The sequence below is a fragment of the Callospermophilus lateralis genome, chromosome 3, assembly GCF_048772815.1.
Source record: "Callospermophilus lateralis isolate mCalLat2 chromosome 3, mCalLat2.hap1, whole genome shotgun sequence".
In the NCBI taxonomy this organism is placed as follows: Eukaryota; Metazoa; Chordata; class Mammalia; order Rodentia; family Sciuridae; genus Callospermophilus; species Callospermophilus lateralis.
This window is the reverse complement of record NC_135307.1, coordinates 62,286,637-62,305,884: the sequence shown is the minus strand read 5'-3', so window position 1 is coordinate 62,305,884 and position 19,248 is coordinate 62,286,637. Positions and strand designations below refer to the sequence as shown.

At 50.5% G+C, this 19,248-nt stretch overlaps 1 protein-coding gene across 1 annotated transcript in view; it reads left to right on the top strand.

Annotated features, from left to right (window-relative positions):
• Window positions 1-19,248, top strand: part of Galnt16 (polypeptide N-acetylgalactosaminyltransferase 16) — an 85,726-nt gene that overhangs the window by 53,927 nt on the left and 12,551 nt on the right. Inside the window, exons 4-13 of the mRNA XM_076848307.2 lie at window positions 1,776-1,874; window positions 2,743-2,810; window positions 3,668-3,733; window positions 6,072-6,193; window positions 8,464-8,551; window positions 10,245-10,329; window positions 10,639-10,742; window positions 15,936-16,062; window positions 17,514-17,606; window positions 19,054-19,137. Of these exons, the coding sequence (XP_076704422.1) occupies window positions 1,776-1,874; window positions 2,743-2,810; window positions 3,668-3,733; window positions 6,072-6,193; window positions 8,464-8,551; window positions 10,245-10,329; window positions 10,639-10,742; window positions 15,936-16,062; window positions 17,514-17,606; window positions 19,054-19,137 (936 nt within the window). The remainder of the gene's footprint in view (window positions 1-1,775; window positions 1,875-2,742; window positions 2,811-3,667; window positions 3,734-6,071; window positions 6,194-8,463; window positions 8,552-10,244; window positions 10,330-10,638; window positions 10,743-15,935; window positions 16,063-17,513; window positions 17,607-19,053; window positions 19,138-19,248) is intronic.

Below are 19,248 nucleotides of genomic sequence, written 5' to 3'. Positions count from 1 at the left end.
ATCACCAGTCTTGAAAAAAAAAAAAAAAGAGGAATTGGCTTTCTTAAGGCTATGAACATTGTAAAATAAGACTCTTTACATCCAAGGCAGTGGTGAACTGGTGAGGTGCCATATGCTGCCCCAGGGCCTCTCTGAAAGCTGAGGTGGATCAGGGTGTGTATGTGTGCATATGCACATGTGTGCAAGTGTGTGTGTGTGTAGAGGGAGCAGAGGCTGGACTGTGCCTCCCCTGATGGAGCCCTGTGCTGTGGGGCAGTTTCCACTGGACTCCAAACTGTCACAAGACAGATCCACTAGGATTCCAGAGAAAATCCCACCAGCCAGACAAAGCAGGGGCAGGGGACAAACCATCTGGTGGTCCTGGCTCCCTGGAGCTGGGTACCATCCTCACTGATCTACATCTCAGAGGAATACAAGGGGTGGTGGGAGTTCAAGTCCACCCTCCAGGTAGAATGTGGGTAGGTGTGCCCCCTTCAGGGAGAGAAAGGCATTGCTACCAGATTTCCTCCTTCCCCGGCATCTAATGACCAGGGAACAAGGACAGAGAATGGGGCCCTGGAAGTCAGTGCCAGGAGGCTGGGTACCCTCATGCCCCTTCTCAGCTAGCCATGTCCACTCCTGTCCCCCAGTCTGCAGGCATTTGGGAGCAAGCACTTGGGAAGCATGACTTCTCAGGGACAGAGAGAATGTCCCTCCCCCATGGCTGCCTCACATCTTTCTCAAGGAGAATTATTTTAGAGCCTGGAAGGATTTTTTCCCATGGGGGACCCAGGCTAGTGGGACTCCTGCCTGGCTGACCGGCTGCTCTGCAGGGCAGGAAATGGGCCTGGGAATTCAGACTGGAAGCTGCTATCCGTGGGATGAATTCTGTAATGAAAAAATAGTCACTGCTGGAATAGTCAGACAGCGATTGTAATAAAGATGGCTTTTGAAAACCCGCGGTGGCAGTCGCCTGCCCAGGAGCCTGCATAAACACCAGGGGGGACGGCTGGCAGGAAGGGTGATTTCTAACTCCCCTTCCTGAGGACGGGGAGCCAGTGGTCCAAAAATGTGTGTCTGTGGATGGCAGAGCTGGGTAGAAGCAGGGTGGCCGGAGATGCTCTTGTCCTCTCTGAGGCTGGTTTCCCCTGGAGCCACTGGTGCCTGCCCCCTGCCTGGTGCTCCCACAGTGCTGTGCGCAGAACAGGGATGCTCATTAGGCAGGTGGGAGTGATTCCTCCCCAGATCCTCCCACATGTCCTGAGGTTCAAGAAGGGAAGGAAGAAGCTGCAGGGGACCAGAAGACAAAAGGGAGGTGGTTTCCCATTTTATCCTGTACCCCTATGTTGTGTCACCAGACTGCCCCATCTGCAGGGACAGTTTTTTTGTTTGACTCCAGGCAGTGCCCTGGGGCCTAGTGTGTGTGTGTGTGGCGGCGGGGGGGGGGGGGGGGGGGGGGGGGGGGGGGGGGCGGGCCTGAACAGCAGGGAGTCCTCCCAACAGGCAGTGGGTGTGGCTCTGGGTTCCCTAGGGCTTGGTTAGGAGCTCCCAGGCCTGGAGATGCCCCCAACTTGCTGCTTCCCTCCTAGGACCCCAGGCTAGGTGGCATCTGGGGGCTGGGCCAGTGTGGGCTAGAGCATGGTCCGGAGGGGCAGGGAGCCTGTGTCCTGGCTTCCAGCTTGCCTTCCCTGCCTCACAGAAGTATTGTAAGGGACACAGAGTGGACAAAGAGAAACACGGAGGCTGCCTGAGGATGTCCCCATGGCTGGTCTCTGACCTCCCTGCTCCATTTTCAGTTGCCCCTCGGTGTCCTACTCCTTAGACCTGCCAGCCACCAGCATCATCATCACCTTTCACAATGAGGCCCGCTCCACACTCCTGCGCACGGTGAAGAGGTAAGGCCAGCCACCCACCTGCATTTCATTGGTGCCATTCTCCCAAAGCCTCGGGGGTCTGCGGTGCCTCTGGCCAGGCAGGACGTTGAGATTGAGATTAGACCATGTGAAAGCCAGTGAGCACTGGGAGGATGAATCCTGTCCTTCCAGGAAGCTGGGGCTAGTGTGTACGGGGTCAGAGAGATCCCAGGAGTATAACAAGGAGTCGAAGACTAGGTCAGGTGTCCAGGATGAGGGCAGAAATGCAGGGGGTGGGAGCAGAGAGAGGCAGGGATGAACAGAGGCCTCCAGAGGCGGGGGGCAAACCCCATAGGTCCCTGTTGGTACCGTCAAGTTCAATCCACTCTCAACCCATTTCCTCAATGAACTTAGACAAGAATGGGATTCAGAAAGGAGTGCTCAGTGGTATTCCATGGACCAAAGAAACTTGGGTGTCCCTTCCCAGACAAGGGGGGCAGAAGAGGGACAGAGGAAGGGCAGGGGGGCAGGAGCTCCTTGAGAATACTACTCCTGACCTTGAGGCCAGCAGGAGTCTCGCCAGCCTTCCACACAGGCAGCTCCATCCAGCTGGGCTGTCAGGGTGGCTTGGTGAGCCCCAGGCAGCTCAAGTAGCTCCTGCCCTGACGACCCCATGAATGCAGTCCCCCGAGACGAGTGCAGTTCCCTGAGGGCCCAGGCAACAGTGCCAACCAGGTCCTTGGAAAAGCTCAGAGAGCTCTTCCAGGAGCCCAGGGAGTTAGCAAGCAGTTGCCCATGACCGATGTGCTGGTCCTAGAGCTGGGTGGTGGGAGAACCCCATGTCCAGGGAGGTATAAATAGGAGGTCGCCCCAAATCCAGACTCCGTCTCTGTCCCCATTGCTGCTCCAGTGTCCTGAACCGAACTCCTGCCAACTTGATCCAGGAGATCATCTTAGTGGATGACTTCAGTTCGGACCGTGAGTATACACCTTCCTGTCTGCACCCATCCACACCCCACCCCGCCCATTCCCCCAGGATGCCCAGGCAAGTTCTCTTAGGCCTGGCCTGGCCTGGCACACTGACCTCTCTGCCAACACGTGAGATCCTTGGTCTTTCTAAGAGCCCTCCCCAGCCCTGGTTGCTGCTTTGGATGGGACCCCGGTGACATGACATGTTTCAAACAATGGAAACAATATAAACAGCATTCTTCATAATTCTAACTGCCAACATGCAGAAGAGTGCCCCTTCTTTCTAGGTCTATGAGAATTGGGCCAAGGACAGGCATGGTGGCACACAACTGTAATCCCAGTCACTCAGGAGGCTGAGGCAGGAGGATTGCAAGTTCAAGGACAGCCTCTGCAAATTAGCAAGACCCTGCTTCAAAATGAAAAGGCTGGGGCTGGGGATGTGGTTCAGTGGTAAAGTGCTTGCCTGGCATGCATGAGGCCCTGCGTTCAAATCCCAAGCACCAAAAAAAAAAAAAAAGCTAGAGATGTAGATCAGTGGTAAAAACAATAACAACAACTGCAAAACCTCCTGGGTTCAAATCCCAGTACTGCAAAAAAGAGTAGATTTGAGAGCTGGGCCATTGCCCATTGCTGGTGCTCTCCGGCACTCCCTGGGGTGGGGTTGAACTGATGTCATAGGTTCAGGCATTCCTGTCTGGGTCTGGGGACAGGACAGTCCTTTGGCCAGTAGTGATGACCATGGCCCTCCATCCTTCCCCATCCCACCCCTTTCCCCAACCTGGAATGGGACGGCCCCCCGGGCAGCCTAACCACTGTGGTCTGATGCCCATATCTGAATGAACCTGCCTTCCTTCCCTCCACCTCAGCTGAAGATTGCGTGCTCCTGACCAGGATCCCCAAGGTCAAGTGCCTGCGAAACGACCGGCGGGAAGGTGAGTGCTTGGACCTCAGGTCCCACCATGGACCTGACTTGGTGAGCTCCCTCTGGGTGCCATGTCATCCAAGCCAGTGTGGTCCTGCTCCCTTCCTGACAGCTGGGACCAGGGTCTGCAGAGGACCCTCCTTCTATCGCCAGTCAGCCCTGTCACAGCACAACCTAGGCACCTTGCCGTCCTTCTGGATGCTTCCATTGTTCCTTCTGAGAAGCTGGGCAGTGATGGCGCTCTTTCTGCCTTGGAAGGAGGCTGTAAGGATGGAATGGAAGGGCCTTTGAGAAAACTGAAGGGAGGATGAAGCAGCTGTGAACTCACCTTGAATCCAGAGGTGTTTGGGAACACCAGTGACAGCATAGCATTGTGCTCAGCCCTCAGGGGACACATGAGAAGTACAAAGCATGGTCCAGGCCCTTCGAGGGGTTAGTGTGTGGCCAAGAGTCAGAGATCACCACCACACAGGCTGGTTATAGTCGGATAATGTGGAGGTGGGAAAGCAAGAGGCTTCTGTGCAGGGGTGGTCTGAGGAGGGTGTTGGGCCTGTGAGACCCAGGAAGGGAGCAGAGGAGGGCATGCCTGGCTTGGGAGTGGTGCAGGCGCAGGATGCATACGTGTGTGGTGCTCATCCATGCCAGGCACTCACGGAGGCTACGCTGTCACATCCCATCCTCATAATGCCCTGTTGTCCCCATGTTTTAGACAGGGAAGCTGAGGTTTCAGGTGGTTCTGTAATTTGCCCAGGGTGATGAATAGAGGATCCAGGATTCTAACCCCAGGAGTCCACCCAAAGACCAGCTTCTTGTCCTCTCCCCCTGCTTCCACTTCCTTCCTGTGAGAATCCAGTCCTGGTCCATAGTGGGGAAAGAACAGTGAATTTTGATGTCAAAAATGTTGGGCCAGGCATCGTGGCCCATGCCTGTAATCCCTGTGGTTCAGGAGACTGAAGCAAGAGGATCGTGAGTTCAAGGCCAGCATCAGCAACTTAGTGAGGCCCTAAGCAACTCAGCGAGACCCTGTCTCTAAATAAAATATTTTTTAAAAGGGCTGGGGATGTGGCTCAGTGGTTAAGCACCCCTGGGTTTAAAACCTGATAACAACAAAAAAAGCCTTGGAAGCCATAAGAGAGCATTTAGAGTTGGGAAGGGAAGGAGCCTATTGTTGGGAGCCACTGATGATTTGAGAGTGAGAGGGGAATGTGATGGGTAACTTAAGACCCGTCAGGCCAAGGGGCCATGGGGATATTGATGAGGGAGGACTTCAAACTGTCATAGAAGTAACCAAAGAGAAATGTTTCCCAAACCACTGTATTGTAGGGGCCATCAGCCTGTGGAGGCTGCAGATTATTTTTTTCCAGTTGTGGGGATTGAACCCAGGAGGGTTCTCCTCTGAGCTACATTCCCGGCCCTTTTTATTTTGTTTTGCTAAGTTGCTGAAGCTGACCTCAAACATGAACTTGCATTTCTTTTACCTTAGCCAGTATACTAATAGGCTTTTGGAAAGATGGACGGCTGGTTCAACAGATAGAGGCTGAGAGCTGGAGAGAGGTGTGGCCAGGGATATCTCTCCAAAAAGTGATTGTATTCAGAGGTCTCAGAGTGAGGCCTTTCTTTCTCACAGCTCACAGGACATGGATGGCTACTCTGGCAAGGGCAGGACCAACTGGACTTCCTCTCTCCTGACCAGACAGGTCCTCAGCCCTGAGTAGGAAGCTGCCAGAAGCAAGGCCATTCTTTGCCAGTCAGTGAGCCATAGGTGAGACTGTCAAGGGATGGGGATGGAAGAGTGGAACCTAACATGCATAGGTCCCCCAGGCGCTGGGCTGTCCCCTTGTCATCTTGGTTCATCCTGACAGGCAGGGGTCAGTGTATCTTTCTGAATCTCATAGATAAGAAAACTGAGACTCAGAGAGGCTAAATAACATGCTCAAAGTGAGTGAGGGGTTGGCGCACAAACTCAAGCCTGTCACAATCTAGAAGATTCTCTCCATGTCACACTTGGTGGTGCGCCTGGAGAGGCCTGCCCAGACATCCCCAGGTGGAAGGGACTTTGTGCTCTGGTTCCGCCTCAGTCTCAACCCATACTTTATTGTATTTTCCACTCACTACACTCTAACGTAACGGCACTGTCTGGTGTATGGAGGGTACTCAGGGAGTGACCTTGAACAATGACAGGTGATGGATGGAAGAGAGGAAGAAAGGGTAAGGAGGAAGCAAACAGATGTGCAGAAGGAAGGCCACTGGCAATACCTCAGAAAGCCTATGCCCATAGGGGCTGAGGGCCCTGGGCAGCACATTGGCTCAGTTCTGGTGTCAAGCGCTGCTGTCCTCTCCCTTTGCAGGGCTGATCCGATCCCGAGTTCGAGGGGCAGATGTGGCCGCAGCTGCCATCCTCACCTTTCTGGATAGCCACTGCGAAGTGAACACGGAGTGGCTGCAGCCCATGTTGCAGCGGGTGAAGGAGGTGAGCTGTGTGTTTCCGGGGCAGCTGGGTGTCCTTTGGGACGGAGGGAACCGTCTGTGATGTCGGGCAGGCATTGTGCAAAGCCTCATAGATCTGGTTCCCCTCTGAGAGACTTCACAGCATTGGGCTTTCTCATCTGAAAGCAGGGGTGACTGTCATGTTTGTCCCATGGGCTGTCGCGAGGACCACATTGGATAGAAGCCTGGGTGAGCGAGGAAGGTCCCGCTGTGAATGGTGTTACTCTTCTCCTGAGAGAGGGGGAGCTCGTGGTCAGGTTGGGAAGCCCTGGAAGGAGGCAGGAGAGGCTGAGCTCTCAACGGGAGGGGAGGGTGGGGGCTCCTTCCATGCGCTTGCTGTTCTCCAGAGTGGGGGGATTTGGACAGATGGCGAAGAAGGATAAGGCAGTTACAACTCAACTAGAAGAGGACAAATAGCCCAATTTTTTAAAAATGGGCAAAGGATTTGAATAGACATTTCTTCAAGGAAGATACACAATGAGCCCATGAAAAGATGTTCGACTTTATTAGTCATTCAGGAAATACAAGTCTAAGCCATAACGAGATCCCACTTCATAGCTACTAGGATGGCTATAATCAAAAAGAGGGACGCTAGCAAGTACAGGCAAGGAGCTGGATAAACGGGAGCCCTCAGATATTGTTGGCAGGAAGGTATAATAATGCAGCCACTTTAGAAAACAGTCCAGCAGTTCCCCCCAAATTTAAATAGAATTCCTAGCGGTTCCACATGGAAACAAAAACTACATCTACATAAAAACTTACACACAAGTGTTCAGAGTGACAGTCTTCAGAATGGCCAAAAGGTAGAGAACCCTATCATCTGATGACTGGATACATAAAATGTGGTGTTTCTGTGATAGACTATAATCCAGCCAGAAAAACACATGAAGTGCATCTGTGTGGTACAACATGAATGAACTTTGAAAACCTTGTGTGAAGTGAAAGCTCGTCACAAGAGCCCAAATATTATATGTTCCATTTATAGGAAATGTCCAGAATAAGCTCATTCATAGAAATAAAAAGTAGATTAACGTTCCCTGTTGGGGTGATGAAATATGCTGGAACTAGCCAGTGGTGATGGTTGGACATACTGAAGACCACTAAACTGGACGCTTTCAAACTGTGAGATTATAGCATGTGAATTCTGTCTCTGCACAGAGATGTCTATGAGTCGGAAGCAGTGAGGCTGATTTAGTTTTTAAATGTTGAAACAGGGTCTCACTAAATTGCTGAGGCTGATCTTGAACTTGCAATCCTCCTGTCTCAGCCTCCTGAGTCGCTGGGATGACAGGCGTGCTCCACAGAGCCTGGTCTTTATTTTCTTTTTACAGCACTTTTCACCCCTGAGCACAGACAGGCCATGGGACAATCCCCCCTGATCAGCCCCCTCCCTAGGTTTTCATTATCCTGAGGGCGTGGGAACTGAGGTGTGGGGCTGGAGCACAAGTTAGGGACAAGAGCGATTTGAGGGTGAAAGCAGAGTAAGTGAAGAGAAGAGGGGGAAAAAGAGGTGCTGCTTTGTGGCCCCCCTGGAGAGCAAGACACAAAGGGGGCTATAAAGTGTGACTAAGTTTCGAATGTGGTTTAAGAGAAAGTGTTGAGAGCTTTGCCTGAGGTTTACGACGTAATCCGCCCCTCCCACAAAATAGCAAAGCCCACAGTACTCACGCATGTTTTGCAGTTGGACTTGGGTTCTGGGGGGTGGGATGCAGGGAGTGGCCAGCCTTGTAGTAGATGTAGCCTGAGAGAAGTGGCACCTGTCCCCACTTACCTGGAGATCCTAGGACCCCTGCCCTCAAGTTGCTGGCGGTCCAGCTGGGAAGACTCACCCGAACATGTCCCGCGGTAAGTGGCAGTCAACAAAAGTCCTAACAGGAGGGCCAGCTCACACAGCACCTGAGTCACTGTCCCAGGAGTTGGGACACTGTCTCACACTGATGGTGACAGCAGCTTAAAAGAGGAAGAAATCCTTCAGCTGGTAGCACTCAGGGAGGCGAGATCCCAGCATTCTTGAAATGATGGGACAGGAAGATACTGGGGAGCATTGTGCCCTAGGGACCCAGGAGGGACCTTCTAGGAGCCGGGTGTGAAGATGCACACAGCTCCTAGGAGCCTGTCAGGGTTCTGAGATGGGCCTGGGCTGACTACCCCACGTCCAAGGAGACCTTCTTCCCAGAGCAGGGGCCTGGGCCTTTTTTTTTTTTTTTTTTCCTTTTTGCAGAGGATCTCACACCATCTCACACCCCTTCCTAGGACCACACCCGTGTAGTGAGTCCCATCATTGATGTCATCAGTCTGGATAATTTTGCCTACCTGGCAGCATCTGCTGATCTTCGTGGAGGTAGGTCCTGCTCCCAGGGAAGGGGCTCGAGGTCTGAAAAGAGGCAGGTGAGGGCAGAAGAGGCCTAGGTTGGAGCTCTTCCCAGCCGTGCCAGAGTCTTGCACCACCCCAACCCTTCCTTGCAAAGATAAAATCAGGAGGGTTTGGATGGAGCCCTGGGTGCAAGGGCAAAGGGCCTGAGCTGGCAGTTGCAAGTTTCTGGAACAATCAGTGACAGAGCCGGGCTAGTCACTCATCTCCCCTCCCCAAGCACTGGCACATTCTTTCCAAATGCTGCCAGCCCAGAGACCATGGCCACAGGTCCTGGCAGAAGGCCACCAAGGGACAGCTGTCTCTAGGGTAAGGGAGGGGGAGCCCTAAGCCTTGTGTGTATCCCTGACACGTACACCCCAGAGCTGGCCAAGGCCTGGCTGTGTGATACAGTGGCTGTCAGCCACATTTGGCTATTGAGCTCTTGAAAAGTGGCTCATTTTAAAAACTGATGAGTTGGAACTGAGATGTGCTATAAGCAAAAAAAAAAAAAAAAAAAAAGCAGACTGCGGCAGTTGGAGTTTCCAAGACATAGTATGAAAGAATGTAAAATATGTCATTAGTATTTTTTATTTTTTATAGGCTGCAATGATATTATTTTGGATTTATTGCATTATGACTATTTTATTCAAATCAACTTCATATGTTCTTATATTTTGATATGATTCCTAGAACATTTTAAATTATGTTTGTGGCTTGCAGTATATTTCTTTTGGAACACTCTGGTCTAGACTGGCACTATGCTGTCCCGTATAATAGATAATAGCCCCATTTAGTTGTTAAAGTTTAAATTAATTAAAATAAACTAAGACTTAAACTGATGATTCAGTTTATCAGTTGTAGCAGCCACATTTCAAGTGCTCAACAGCCATATGAGGTCCCGGCTACCACATTCGTGCTGATCCAAAACAAGTCTACCACTGCAGAAAGTTCCTGACCACCACTGGTCTAGAGAAGAGCTGGGGGCCATAGTGGATTTCTTCTGTGGGGCCAGTACTCCAAATAATGGACTTAACCATTAGCTAGATCTTGGGGCTGGTGGGGTTCCGAGGGGCCAGGCATCTCCCCTTTGGGAAGTCACCCCGTGCCCTGGCGCTTGCTGCTGCCCTGGCTGGAATTCCCTCTTCCAGGGCATCTTCATGGAGCCACCCTTCATTCAGGTCCCTATTCAAAACGCACCTCCTCAGAGAACCTTTGCTGGCTACCTTTGTTTTGGGGGTTGGGGTACTGGGCATTGAACCCAGGGGTGCTTTATGCTTTACCACTGATCCACATCCCCAGCCCTTTTGATTTATTTTTTTATAGGGTCTCACTACATTGCTGAGGCTGGACTTGAACTTGTGATCCTGCCTCAGCCTCGTGAGTCGCTGGGATTAGAGGTGTGCTCCATGGTGCTTGGCCTTTATTTATTTATTTTTTAAAGTACTTTTCACCCCGACTGGTGTACAGAACCCTTATCTATTTACCTTTGTGGTGTCTGTCTGGTCAGCAGATTGTAAACCCCAGGAAGGCAGGGCTTGTCACCTTCTGAATGAGGGAGTGACTGCATGAAGGGCCTCTGCCACTGGGCTCTGATCAAGGGAGACTCTGGGGGGTGGCAGAGTGAGGGGATAAGCAGGTTGGCTCTACCCTAAGCCCGTCCTCACCCTACTCTGTCCCTTAGGATTCGACTGGAGCCTGCATTTCAAGTGGGAGCAGATCCCTCTGGAGCAGAAGATGACCCGGACAGACCCCACCAGACCCATAAGGTCAGGGCTGCCATGAATTCTGAGGAGTCCCCTTTCCCCCTGGGCCAGGGGCCTGGGAACTGGGAGGAACTTAGGAGGACAGACCGGTCACCAGGGCTCCTGAGGGTGCACAGTCTTGGTGCCAGCTCTCTTCTGGGTGCTTGAGCCCTGCAGGGACTGAGAGGAGGGGCCAGAGAGCCAGTCAGACATCCTGCCACAGTGACTCTGCAGGCAGGGACTTGGGTCAAGTGGCCTTGGGTCCTGGGGCTATTTAAAGGGCTCCTGGCTTCTGCAGCTCACACATTGCCTCTTCTCTCTCTTTGCCCCCAGGACACCTGTCATAGCTGGAGGAATCTTTGTGATTGACAAGTCTTGGTTTAACCACTTGGGAAAATATGATGCCCAAATGGACATCTGGGGGGGAGAGAATTTCGGTAAGTTGAAAAATAATAACAATAAACACAACAGCAATATTAATAACCCTGACAAGCACATCCTAAAGACTTGACCCATATTAAGTAATTTAATTCTCACCAGGATCTGGGGAAAGTACCATGATCTCCATTTTACTAATTGAAAAACTGAGACAGAGAGAGGTAAAGCAATTTATCCACAGCTAGTCAAGAGATTTAGGTATTCAAGGAGAGCCTGCGGCCACATGGTTACATGTGTGGAGGGACATAGTGACTGAACGCAGACCACAGCTGCTTCCCTACCAGAAGGGCTTGGGAGGTGTGCGGCCCATGGGTGGTTACATGTGATGATGGCCCTCCTACCTGCTCTTTGACCCTAGGCCAGGGAAAGTCCCCCCAAGCCTTGTGCCCTGCAGAGATTGCAATGATAATAAACGGAGGAGGAATTGAAATGCAGACCACAGTGCTGGAGGCCATAATGCTGTGTATTCTTGGGTAGGAACCCCTTGAGACCCAGAAGGATCAGGAAGCTGCCTAGTCCTCCCAGAAGCAGCAGGGAAGGAGACAGTAGGGAGCTGGATCTGCTGCCCCCTCAACGCTGGCTTCTCAGCTGGGTGTTGGGGCTGCAGAGCACCCTGGAGTGGTCACCGGTCACCTGTGGGAGCCCAGACTCCAACTCCAGCCTGTGTGGGCTGCGTGTCCTCCATTAGTTAGTCAACTTTTTGAACCTCAGTTTCTTTGTTTGCAAAATGGGAAGGAAAGGGCCCCCCTTCCCCAGGGTGCAATGAAATGGAGGTCAGATAGAGTAAGTCCAGGCAGGGTCCAGATGGCGCCCCTACATGGGTTTTTAGGAAAGGACCTATTTATAGTGCAGCCATGTTACACAGACTGGGTCAGTGTAGTTCTGGGTGGTGCCATGACTGCAGAGAGCTGTAACCATGGATAGGCAGAAAAGATGGAGAGGGAGCACCCTCATGGGTGTGGTACCCAGGGGAGGAAATGGGATAAACCCTCCTCACCCCTCTGCCATCTCCTAAAGGAAGCCCAGTGGGCAGCCCACACAGGTGGAGAAGGGCAGAGCCACCTGGCAGGTCTCCAAAAGCAAGGCCGTTCCTACCCTCACGGTCCTTTCTTACTGTCTCCTTTTTCATCCTGACCTGGTTTCTGGACCCACGAGAAGGACTGGAGGTGTCCCACCCATTTGACAGGTGGGAAAACAGGTGACACTGCGTTTCAGTCAGGAAATGGCATGTCTGACAGGCGTATGCAGCTCTCCTAGCAGAGCCACTGTGTCAGGGAAGAGCTATCAAAGTCAAAGTGTCTCTGAGAGGTTAGGAGCAGGGCTCTTCTCCCTGCCTGGGAAACCCAGGAACAGTGGGCTGTAAACAGTCCTGCTCAAACCACCCTGGTGGAAATGGTTGTCGGTTTTTTCCACTTTGTAACTTACTACTGGAAAACGCTGCCAGGCAGGCATTTGGAAGAGTAAATTCTGACAGCTGGGGTGCAGTGACTCTTCCATCCTGACCCCCTTTCATGTGTTTTGAACCCCAGTGACCTCCTCTGTGTCCTGGGACTCAGCCTGAAGGCAATGTGGACAAAGCCGGTTTTCCAAAAAGACTCAGAAAACTGGAAAAGAAACAGCCTCTCTGCATCCAGAGGCCAGCCTGCCTGTCTCCCTCCCATTCTTTCTTCCTTCCATTCTTTCTTTCTTTCACGGGGGACTGACAGAGACAAGTGAATGATCAAATAGCCAACTCCAGACTCTGCCTGAGGCGAGGGCTCCGAGTTTGGGGAACTTGAAAGGAACACTGTTGAGTGGTTCTGCCGAGGGTTTGTTTCTTACAAGAAATTCAAAGAAACGTCTGTGCATTCAAAGAAATGTCTAGGTGAGCTGCAGTGCCCAGCCAGTCGGCTGTGGGACTAGTTTTGAGGTGTGAGACTTGTGTCTCTGGTGGGTCGGAGCCTTTCATTTCATTCCTCTGTTGAAGGAAGGAAGATGCCCAAACTAAGACGTGTTCCTATGTCCCCTGGGACATTCAAACTCAGGAGTCCAGAGGCCACCTTGAGTGGGGATGGCAGATATGAAAACTTTGGGATTCTTCTTAGGGATAATTTTACTTTTATTTAATTACTTATTATTATTATTATAATTATTGGTGGTACTAAGGATTGACCCCAGGAACTTGTGCATACTAGGCAAGCATTCTACATTGAGTCGCACCCCCAGACTTACGAATCCTTTTATTTTATTAATTTATTTTGGGGGTACCAGGGATTGAACTCAGGGGCACTTGGCCACTGAGCCATATCCCCAGCCCTGCTTTGTATTTTATTTAGAGACAGGGTCTCTCTGAGTTATTTAGGGCCTTGCTTTTGCTGAGGCTGGCTTTGAACTTCTGATCCTCCTGCCTCAGCCTCCTGAGTCGCTGGGATTGCAGGCGTACATCACCGTGCCTGGCCCAGGAATCCTTTTAAAACAGCTGGATTGTGTTCCTCCTCTGCTCAAACCCTGCAAGGGCTCCATGTCACTCAGAGAGACCAGGCCCTGCACCATCAGCCTTTCCCCTAAACCACACCCCATGAGCTCCACCTCATCTCCCTCTTCTCGGGGCCTCCTACTCTGCACGGCTGCCCCTGCAACTCACAGCTCTTACTTCTGGGTATACCCCTTGCTGGTCCCTCTGCCTCAAAAGTTCTTTCCCTAACAGTTGAGGGAAAACAAGCCCATCCGTCTTTAATGTCAAATCTAGTGTTTATTTGGCTCCTGGGGTGCCCAGGACTTCTGACATTTCCAGTAAAGTCACATGACTCACTTGCTCTCCTGTTTTGGGTCTTGTCCCAGATGTCTCCCTTTCAGTGAGAAGTTCCCTGATCCACCTAATTTAAAAAAATATAGCCCCCCAACCCACTACCCTTCCTTAGCTTCTACCTTGCTTAACTCTTCCCCATGGCCAACATCTGATATGCTACTTGTCCTATGCACTTTCTTGTTCACTTATTTTACTGAATTTCTGTCTTCCCCTACTAGAGTATAAGGGAATCTAGAATAGTATAAGACATGTAATAGGTTTTTAATAAAAAGTTGCCTAATGAACTAAAGAATCTGATCCTAAAAGTGTGAATTTTGTGTTGCAATTCTGTAAGTGAGTAGTTGGATGACTTTGGAGAGGTCATTTAACATCTTTGACCTTCACGGTCCTTATTTTAAAAACATATAGTTAAGCCAATTGTGGTGGCGCACACCTATAATCCCAGCTACTAGGGAGGCCAGCCTTGGCAACTAAGTAAGACCCTATCTCAAAACAAAACAAAACAAAACAAAATAATACATAGCTGGGTGCAGTGGTCAATACCTGTAGTCCCAGATAACTCAGGCTGCTGAAACGGGAGGATGGCTTGAGCTCAGGAGTTCAAGATCAGCCTGCAACATAGAAAGACCCCAACTCAAAAACAAACGAATAAGGCTGGGGTTGTGGCTGAGTGGTAGAGTGCTTGCCTAGCATGTGTGAGGCACTGGGTTCAGTTCTCAGCCCTGCATATAAACAAATAAATAAAGAAGATCCGTCGACAACTAAAAATAATTATTAAAAAAACAAATAAATAAAAAATCACCCCAAAATGGTATGAATGATAATAATCTGACTTTACATGACTGCAGTAAGAATTAGATTTTGAATGTCGAGAGCATGGTACGAGGTAAATGCTCTCAGTAAATGGAAGGTGGTTACTTCTCTCGTCATTGCCACTGTTGATAATAGTAGCAGTAATTAACAATAGTTTGGGTGGCATGGGCTGAGCAGGATGAAGTAACTTAACTATATAACAAAGTTGGTCTGGCAGAAATGGAACCAAAGTATAGGTCCTCTGTCCCCCAGTTCTGTCCCTAGTTCTATAACCTCAGTTTCTAGGGAAGCCCGTTAACATGACCCACCTTGTATGGATCCAGGTAAGCCAAATGGCCATCCTGGCCCCAGGCCACATCTGAATGATGCCTGATGCGCACAGTTTGGACAGAAGGGGGCGTTAGTGCTGCTTCCTCCATTCCCACTCTGCTCATCACTGGGAGGGCCCCCATCCAGGTGTGCCAGGTGACAGCCACCATCCAGGGTCCACAAGACTCCTTAGGCCCAACTAGGGAGTGGGAAGAGGGATCAAGGCTAGAACTCCTGAGAGGACCAGCCTTTTTATTTTTTATTTAATTATGGACTTTCTGGGGCAGGAAAAAAGGTGTTTTAGTGCCACATGCTGTCTCACTCTAGGGTTAATATGAAGGAAAGGAGGAATTCAGGAGATTGAGAGGGGCTGGGGTTGTGGCTCAGTGGTGGAGTGCTTGCCTAGCACGTGTGAGGCACTGGGTTCAATCCTCAGCACCACATATAAATAAATATATTAAATAAATAAATAAATGAATGTATAAAATAAAGGCATTGTGTCCATCTATGACTAAAATAATTAAAATGAAAAAGAAAGAACAGATTGAGAGGCTCGGTGAGCTGCCCAGGAGGGTCCTTGCTATAAAAGGGGATTGGCAATGGAGAACAAAGAGGCCAGACCGTGACATCCCTTATGGGAAGCACAGTGGCAACTTCTTGTATCTCCTGATGTTGCAAAGTTTTCTGCAAAGCTCTTTGGGCTTCACCACCACCCTCAGAAGGAAGTGAGTCTCAAGAGGGCCTGGGTACGAGACCATCTGGGGCTGGAGGCAGGACTGGCACCAACCAGAGAAATGCCAAGGAGCAGCCTGCGGTTTGGTTGGCGGTTGGCTTTCCGGGCTCACAGGTGCCCAGAGCTGGCCAATAAGCAGATGAGTTCTTCCTCAGCTTGTGTCTGGCCAGAGCCTCTGGATCCAGGCGGGAAATGTTTGGTGCAGTTTCCCCTCCACTCATGGTCTCGGTGTCCCTTTAAAACCGTTCCCACTGCTCCCCGGGGCTCAGCCATAGGGCATTTGTGTACGTGCATGGGTAAGCATGTGCAAGGAAGGGGACACCCCTTTAATCAGGCCCATGAGCTCAACCCTAGCAGGTACCTCCAGGGATACAACAAAGAGAAGGAGGGCTGGGGTGCAGCTCTGTGGGAGAGCGCTTGCCTATTTGCGCAAGGCCCTGGGTTCCATCCTCACCCACCAAAAGCAAGCAAGACAGTGAGACAGCCAGCCCCTCTCACCCTCACCCAGTGCCTCTCGTCTTGCCTCCTCATGGCTGCCGTCTCCTGCAGAGCTCTCCTTCAGGGTGTGGATGTGCGGTGGGAGTTTGGAGATCGTCCCCTGCAGCCGGGTGGGCCACGTCTTCAGGAAGCGGCACCCCTACAACTTCCCTGAGGGCAATGCCCTCACCTACATCAGGTAGGTGACAGCAGAAAGAGCCCTGGAGTGCCAGCAGGACACCACAGCTCCAGACCCACCCTGATGGTTACTCACCAGGTGGCTTTGGGCTGCCACCCTCCTTCTCTGCCCTCAGTTTTCCCATTTGCCCTTCCCAGGTCTGCCATTCTGGGATTCCAGGTTGAAGCTGGGAGTGTTACCACCAGTTTTCTATGGTCTTAACTCCTTTTGTCCATGACTGTCTTGGAAAACTGGCCAAATGACCAAATAACTACTGCCCTCCATTCACTGAACCCCAGGTACACATGGTTTTGGATGCCAGTATCCCAGATTGTAACTCATTCAAGCATCTGTCCTTCCATGTCCCCAGCCACGGGGTGCACTTGGTCTTAGGAGAGGGGGCAAAGTCCTAGAAGCTCACCCTAAGACCCACTGTCCTGATAGGGGTGGCCAGGGGATGGTGGGGAAGTCATGAGCATCCCCCCTCCTAAGGATGAATCTCCACCTTCTAAAGCCATGCTTATTTATGCAGGGCTTAGAGAAACAACTACCCAAGTCTAGCAAAATTAGTGACCTAGAGTTTTGTTTGGCTTCCCCTACCCCATTTTTATTGTTTTTATAATCATAAAAGTCATGCATGTTTACTGTAAAAACTCAAGTAGTACCAATATGCATACTATGTACACTGATATTATATATTTATTTTTTTATGTTATTACAGAGAAAAAAGCAAAAATCCTCTTTACCCATTCTTTCTCCCTGCATACTGATTGTCTATTTGGAAATAGCTACCATTACTAGTACTTAGTCTCTCATTCCAGACCCTTAACAAGAACTAACTACATTAATAGATTGCTGGTCTGTCATTTCAGATCTTTAAATACATTTTTACATAGACGATTTATGTATATAGAGAGACACACCCACCACAGTTACATTTGTGTCTGTGTGGATAGGGTATGCCATGTGATCCTTCAGTGGCTTCTCTGCTACCCAACACTGTGTCATAACATCCTTCCATGTCAGCACATACTAACCCAGTCTTCCTTGTCAAAGCTGATGGATATCGACAGATTGTTCTCCAATGAGACTGTACTCACGGAGCTCAACTTTTTTCTTTAATACGTGTTTTTTAGTTTTGTTTTGTTTTTGTTTTTGTTTTTGGTACTGGGGATTGAACTCAGGGCCACTGGACCACTGAGCCACATCCCCAGCCCTATTTTGTATTTTATTGAGAGACAGGGTCTCACTGAGTTGCTTAGTTCCTCGCTTTTACTGAGGCTGGCTTTGAACTCATGATCTTCCTGCTTCAACCTCCCGGGCTGCCGGAATTACAGGCGTATGCTACTGCGCCCAGCAAATATGTTTTTAATTAACAACAACAACAAACAAAAAAAAAATCATATAGAGCTCATCTTGATCCTAACCCTCCCCTGTTGTCTCTCTGATGAACTTGCTCTTTCCTCTTTTAGGAACACCAAGCGCACAGCAGAGGTGTGGATGGATGAATACAAGCAGTACTACTACGAGGCCCGGCCCTCGGCCATCGGGAAAGCCTTTGGCAGGTGGGCCCCTCCAACAAGCCTCCCTGCCACTTGTCCCCCTCCACCCATGTGAACATGGCCCCTGCAACAGGAAGTGGTGTGCAGCCAGGGAGCCACTCATGATCTCCCTGGCAACCGGGCCCTGATTGGGCTCCTCTAGGCTCAGGGAGGGTACACGATGCAGGGATAAGACCCTAGTCCTTGAAGAGCATGCGTCTCATGGGGTGGGCTGGGGACAGTGAGAAAAGGCTTGCTGTGAAGGCAGTGCCATCCACGGGCTGAGCTGCGGGCAGGAAGAGGGGCCTCTTAGGGAGGGCATGTCTGTGGAAGGCATTTCAGGTTTGACTCCTCCCCCGTTCAGATTGTGATCTGTCAGTCTGTTTTCCTGTCGTGGACTGTTATGACTACAGTCGAGTGAAGCATTTTCAAAATGCAGATGGGTTGCAAAATCAATTTGGGGAGTCGTGACCAGCATTAAAAAAGAGAGAAAGAGAAAAGCACCACAGATTAGATTAGTAGAGACCAGAATAGAAAATCAGAGTTGATTGCAATTAAGGGTAAGTATTGTTTTATAAAACTCATTTCTGTTGTGTGTGTGTGCACACCTGCGTGTGTGCCTGTGGGTGTACTCGGGGTACACTACATCACGATGTAAGATGTATATTTATCTCCTCCTTAAAGTTGTGGTCAGAGAAGTTTGAAAACATTGTTAATGATCAATCATGGATGAATCATCTTCTCTCTATTTATTTATATCTATCATTTAAAAAGAGTTATGTCACTATGTATTTTTTTAATGGGAAACTATCATCTACTGAGGACGATCCTGGGCTTCATGTCCCTTTAAATTCATTTTCTTATCACAAAAACCTCCCAAGGTGAATAATCATGTCCCCAGTTTACTGTAGAAGAAACTGAGGCTGGGCTAGGTGGCACTGAGGGTCCTCAGCGGTGGCCATTGTGGTCGGTGTGACTGAGGCAGGTGAGGAAGCTGAACCGAGGTGTTTCAGGGACCCACCAGATGGTTCTGACTCCTGAAAGATGTAGAAAGTCTGCTCTTCTTGTCATTGAGAGTTTCTCCTCAACTGAAAAGCAGGAGAGGACAGCTTTTAGTTCACAAAGTCTCTGCAAAAATAAGGACCAGTTTGAGGTGTGCTAACTGAGGTCTCAGGAGTGAGTACCCTGGGGCAAAGTGTGGTCACCTGTGAGCTGGGCTTGTTCAGAAAGGTGCTCTCCAAGCAGGATTTGAGATAGGAAAGAGGGAGACGCAGGAGACCTTCCAGGTCAGGGGATGACAGGAGGCAAGTGGCCACGACTGGACTGGGCAGGTTTCCATGGCTTTCGCCCTTGACGCCTTAGTAGGCAGGAAGAGGGGACCAACCTCAGGGGCCTGGAAGGGACCTCTGCCATCCTTCCTAGGCCTCCTCCCCACACAGGGACCTTGCCTGATTCCTTGTTTCCCGCACAGTGTGGCCACTCGGATCGAGCAGAGGAAGAAGATGGACTGCAAGTCCTTCCGCTGGTACTTGGAGAACGTCTACCCCGAGCTCACGTGAGTGCAACCCTCACCTTGCACATGGGCCTGTGCTGCCCAGGGGGATCTCCCTACCTGGTCTAGCTCCTTCTGGCTGCCAGTGTTTATCTTTGGGACAAGGCCCTGGCG